The sequence below is a fragment of the Rhea pennata genome, chromosome 2 (genome assembly GCF_028389875.1).
Source record: "Rhea pennata isolate bPtePen1 chromosome 2, bPtePen1.pri, whole genome shotgun sequence".
NCBI classification, from domain to species: domain Eukaryota; kingdom Metazoa; phylum Chordata; class Aves; order Rheiformes; family Rheidae; genus Rhea; species Rhea pennata.
In genome coordinates this window covers 48893843-48899842 of record NC_084664.1, presented here as the reverse complement: position 1 = coordinate 48899842, position 6000 = coordinate 48893843, and the positions used below count along the sequence as shown (strand labels likewise).

General features: G+C 38.3%; 1 protein-coding gene across 2 annotated transcripts in view; it reads left to right on the top strand.

The window, feature by feature from the left end:
* The first annotated feature begins 289 nt into the window (after positions 1 to 289).
* The window catches only part of LARS2 (leucyl-tRNA synthetase 2, mitochondrial), a 93100-nt gene continuing 87389 nt past the window's right edge, over positions 290 to 6000 (top strand). For both annotated transcript variants that reach the window (XM_062569449.1, XM_062569448.1), the window contains exons 1-3: positions 290 to 365; positions 3439 to 3694; positions 5532 to 5660. In XM_062569449.1, coding sequence (XP_062425433.1) covers positions 3461 to 3694; positions 5532 to 5660 — 363 coding nt within the window. In that variant the 5' untranslated portion in view covers positions 290 to 365; positions 3439 to 3460. The remainder of the gene's footprint in view (positions 366 to 3438; positions 3695 to 5531; positions 5661 to 6000) is intronic.

Here is a 6000-nt window from a genome sequence, read left to right as displayed (position 1 = left end):
AGATTTCAAGTAAGATTTACAACTTCACACAGCAATTTCCCTTAGGTCTGGGCTGAACGCATGAGGCAAAACTAACCTTCTACTCCTCCCCCCACCTCCTTCCCGCCCACAAGTAGTTGCGGGCTCTACCCACTTCAGGAAGACACTTTTCGACAGCCTCAGCAAAAACCACAACCCCAAGGGCCGCCTCGGGGCACGAGGCTTAACGGCTCCGCGCCCCTCGCGCGGGACCGCGCCTTGCTGCGCGTGCGCGGCAACCGTCGCGCAGGCGCCGCCGACGCTAAAGGAGACCAAGATGGCGGCGCCCAGGGAGAGGAGCGGAAGCTGAGGGCGCGTGCGGCGCAGCAGCGTGTTCCCGTGCGCAGGTAACTGTCTGCGTCGGCGGGCGCGAGCCCAACGGTTCTAACCGCCGCTCGCTTCTGCTTCGCCTGCTTCGCCCGCGCCGGCGGCCTCTGCCCCGAGAGTCTGCATCTCCGCAGCCGCCCTGTCCGTGCACCGCTGGGTAGCCGGGTCTCGTAGCGGTGCTCTCTCCGCCCCTCCCCACCCGTTCCCGGTCCTCGATGTCCTGTCCCGCCAACACTTCTCTCCCACTCGCTTTTGAGGGATTTGCTGCTCTTGCACCTGCTTCTCTCGCCACGTGCCACCTCGTCGGCGCTTTTGCTCATAATCCCCCCCCCCCAAAAAAAAAAAAAAAAAGAAAAAGTTTTGAGAAGGTTTAAAAATTCAAATTTGAGCTTTACAGGAAAAAAGAAAAGAAGAAGAAAGTTGGTTGCCTCGTTCACCTGCTTTTCCTAGAGTTATGTGTCATATGCTGGATCTCAGACATGGGGGCAGCTGTTGTGTTTTGTACTTGGTACCTGTAAAGCAATATCCTGCCTTGCTCCTGTGAGAGTTCTCCATCTAAACAGATGAGGGTGGCAGACTGAAGGAGGAAGTGCCTGGGGAGATGTTTCTAAACAGCAGGACTTGCAAGGAATGTATTCAGGATGTGGAAGCTTTCCTCATAGTATTTTTAGAAACTTGGATGCCTAATTTATATGAAGTTACAATTTGAGCTATCCATGAAAGTATTGTTCTCATCTGACCTCTTTGATAACGGTAGCAAAGGGCATGCAAGGCAATTTTCAATACCTTAATTTAGTTAAGGCCTCCTTCTTCTTCTGTGTTTTAACTACCTCCTGCCAAAGCAGGATCTCAGCCTGGTTGAAATCTCCTCCATCTTCCCAGCCACATGCTGCCTTCTTGACATGCCTGCCTTGTTTTGATGCTCTTGGCTTGCGATCCCCCGAGACCTGCACGGCGCTGGGGTATCTGTAACTAGGGCATGCCAAACGCCCTAGTCAAAGCATGGGAAGGCAAATAGTGCCACACCTCTCATATTTTGTTACCCTTTCTGCTATGTGTGTGTCTCTAGTTAGCTTAATGTGTGACTTGCTGATCAGCTGCATGTTGTGTATAAGAGAGTCTGTGAGGAAGAGACTACAGATCCTTTTCTTTTCTTTTCTTTTCTTTCTTTTTTTTTTTTTTTTTTTCCTGTGGTGAGTCTCTGTTTTAACAAGCTGTGTTTTAAGATTGTGTGAGCCAAGCTGCAGCCCCTTTCACATATGTCAGCCACTGTGGCTGCTGCTTGTGTTGACCCATAGGGGTCTGAGGTCATCCAAACATGCCCCAAGGATGCACTGACAGGCAGGCTTTTCTTGAGCTGCATACAGTGCTCAGGGTTTAGTCTGCACCTTTCATTTGTCTCTTGAATGAAAGATTAATGTGCACATAACTGTTTTCAAACAAGGAAACAAACAAAAGGAGCATTCTCCAAATTTGTAATGCCAAAAGTGGTCTACCATAAGGAAGGAAAGTACTCATTTCTGTTATAAAACAAATAGAAGTAATAGAAATAAGTAATAAAAAGTAAAACAGTAAAGCACCAAAATGTCCTCGGTAATTCTGAGCTGCATGAATAGGCCTCACATTGTGGAAAGGAAGAAATTAGGTGTCTCCTGAATAATTCTGTGTGCCTGCACTTGGAATCCTGTGTTTGGTTTTACATTTTTTATTATTAGAAATAAGAGAGATTTTTAGAGATTAGCAACAAAAAAATTCAGGATGCTGGCATGACTTACATAAATGAAGAATCATTAAAAGAGCCTGCTTGATAAATAGCAGGGAAAATATATTTTCTCTGATGCAGTTCAGTAGATGTGTAGTGGTGCAGGCATTGGGAGCTGATGTATGCATATGTAGTATATGTTAAAGGACTGTAACTCCCACTCGTTACAGCAGGTATACAATTTAGGTGATCTAAAAATGATTTCTACTGAGAGTGACAAGATTAGCAGGGTTCTTCTTTTATACAGAGTTTCTCTCCACAATGCTTTTACTAGTGTGACTCTTTCCATGAAAAATTAGGACTGACTGAAGTAGCTAGCTAGCTAGCTACAACATTCAAATATATGGACCAAAAATTCAGACAGAATCTGTAGAGAGTAGGAAATATTGATGTAAATAAAGAATATTTTAAAAACAGAAATTGGAGTGAAGATGGGGAAAGAAAACTTTTCAAAGTAGATTATTTTTGTGCAGTGTAAGAAAGAAAATGGTAAAATCAGTAAATACCTTAATGAGATCTGTCCTGAACTTGCAAACTGATTGATTTTTCTCACCTTTGAGTAGTTTTATTTTAGAATAGTTAATCTGAAGCACGTGAGGATTTTTTTTTTGACTGACTTCTTAGTTGAAGAAGAGTTGAATTTCTTCAGAACTGGTCTTACTTGGCCTGTTAAATCATACCCTTTTCTGAGCAGTATACTTAAAAGTTTTTCATGTAATTCTTGCAGGAAAGTGTATCGACAGGGAAACCCTTAGGAAAATACTCAACTTAGAATATCCTCTAGTACCACTTGAAACCTACTAATTATAGTCATCCACCTCCATTTCTTTACAGTGATGACAGATTTGGTAGTTTTACAAGATAATTTTATTCAACTTCCACCTCTTCCTATTTTTATTCTAAATTGTTAGTAAAACCCTGTCAGCCACCTTCTTCCATTCAGTGAGCTCAATTTCTTGAACCTTCAATTGACTAATTTGCTTTTTTTGGGAGAATGAATGCAAGAATTGCATCTTATCAGAGAAGAAATCTGATAGAATTTGAACAAATCTAACAGACGTGAACGTTATCTAACAGATTTGAACGTAATCTAACAAATCTGCTCAGTTTTGTTGTCCTGTGCAAGGGCCACAGATAATTCTCTCAACTTAAAAAACCAAATATTTTTATAATTCTAACACATAGGAATAGAATGTGGTGTGGAAAAGAGCTGCATAATCTAAACCAAGGTAAAACGTGCTTCATAGCTACTAAATTGCTATATAGTCATAATAACAGCTGAATTCCAGTTACATTTTGTAAATTGAAATACATATTCTTGTCTTTTTCAGATCACACATTATAGCCTTAAGAATGCAGTCGATTTGCCAGAGAGTTGGCACTTGTTCCTCATGTTTGAATGGACAACTAAATGGCTTCCTGGGATTAATTAAATGGCAGACACAACTGGTTCCTGTGTGCATCAGAACTATCTACAGTGAGACAGGGAAATGGGAAAAAACGTATGGGTTGGAGACAAGAAAAAGAGTTGAAAATTGGTGGTTCCCAAGAATAAAGGATCAATTCTGCAGAATTTCAGAAGCTGATGTAAGCATCATGAGAAACTTGGAAATTGCATGTTTGATATTTTTGTTTTTCAGACAGAAATATATTGGAAAACATTTAATACAGTTGACTTATAATGTTGAGCTGTATATTGCACTGTAGAGAAGAATATTTTTATGTGGTAGTAGATCATTACAAAGAGTTGAAATAGGTGGCAAAAAATTCATAAGGAAAAGCATGCTTAGCAGAAAATTATCAGCTTAGAAATGTAGAAAGTGTTTAAATAATTAGTTATTTATCCCAATATTATACCACACTTCAGGAATAAATTATTTAAAATAACAAAATAAACATCTTTTGCATTCCAAAATATTATAAATAATTAACTTTCTAAACAGCTTGTTTCCAATGATTATGACAAAATTTATTACGCTTGACGCTGTGTCATCCTCTGAAATCTATGTTAAGGAAAGGTGCTATTTTAAAGATTTTTTTCCATTTTACAGCATCTTAGGCAAAACAAGTGACTTGCAGAAAAAAAAAATGTTTTCCCACACAATAAAGAACTTTTGAATTGCAATTTCTGACTCTTTTCCCTTCATACTTATGCTCAGTCACATAGGTATAAAATCTTTTTTTCCTCCCTTCTTGTTTGCTTTTTTTCTTCTTTCCTCAAATGTGCACTCTCCAACAGAAAATAGATGCCAACAGAAAATAGATGCCATCAAATTGTCAGATAGAAGGAGCTTGCTTTTTCTGAGGAAGAAAATTGAGATGAAAGTTGTGTGTATGCACACAGATAGGGAAAGCATTAGTTTAAGCTTGTATTTTTTAATATCTGACAACAACATATAAATATGCATTTATCATATATGTATCATACATTTGCTAAATTCCAAAAAATATTTTTAATGCTAATGCTTTTTATTTTATCCTTACCATTGAAATAAACTTAGTATTTCTTACTAAGATGCAAGTTGTACAGAGTGCTCCAATGAAATATTTAAATTACTCCTAAGCTTGCTATTAGACAGAAGCAAAAAAATGTTGAATAATGAATATGGAGTATGATTCAGAATAATAAAAGCTACTGTCTTTCTTTTTCCCCATTATTAACATAAGAAAATTAATGAAAGAACTTAAGTATCAAAGATAAATCAATGATAATTAAAATGTTTTATTGGGAATAATTTATGTGGAAGATAAAGTTACAAAGAGGAAATGAAGTATCAGTTTATTGAAATGTACCTAAGTGAAAGTGTTTGGTTTCTTTTTGCTATGCAAGATACTATCTTACAAGATACTGCAGGTATTGTGTTCATATGTAACACACATAGTGGAACTGAACAGTTTTACTTCAAAGGGTCTTCATGTGATTGAGTTTGTCATTCAGTGAGTTTACTGAAGTTCTACTGACAAAAAGCAACTGGTCATGAATGAGCTCCTTGCTCATTTTAGATACAAAGTAAAGCATTTTATTTAAACTGTGAAGAGGATCTTTTAATCTGCCATGTTTTTCTTTATTTCTTTACTGATGAGATGGTCAGTTACTACTGCTGTGTGGTAAGGAATAGTGATTTGTTAGACTGTAATTTTGCTTATGTGTCTTTAGCTGAGTAAGTTGATTAAAAACATAATTTTCAAGTGTCATATAAATATCAATATAAATTGAAAAGACAGCAGCAAACTCTGGTGAAAGATCTCCATTTGCAGCCCCAACGAATTCGATCCTAGGAACTTTGTCAGTGCTCATTTGGATCAGTTCTAGCAGATTTTATGTTTCACCTAATGGTACTGTATAGTTTATTATGTGCACATGTATATGTTCAAGTTAAATGTTAACTCATGTGGTTATAACTTTGCAAAAATTCCTTTCTAGAAATCAAGACCAAAATTTTACGTGCTTTCTATGTTCCCATATCCTTCTGGAAAACTTCACATGGGCCATGTTCGTGTCTACACCATCAGTGATGCAGTAGCTCGGTTTCAGAAAATGAGAGGGATGCAGGTAAGAAACAAGCTGCGGTAGGATTGTTTCTCTGGTATTTTAATTTCACAGTTGGTCAGGGAATAAGTATGTTTTAAGATCTGTGCAAGTGAAAACTTGGATTGGAATATATGCTACAAATGCATAGGACAATGGCTTGTGGAGCTCTTGAATGTATTAGAAGTTGAGACTTTTATGATCTTTAGAACTCACTCTTGCTAACAGAGTTCTACAAGCTGTCTGAAGTGTCACTGCTGCTGTATCAGCTGCCTGAATATCAGTGAGAGGTGTGGACCATACCATTTCTATGAGAGGAGATTCAAGTCCTTAATAACATCTGGGCAGGAAATTTTTATGTAAC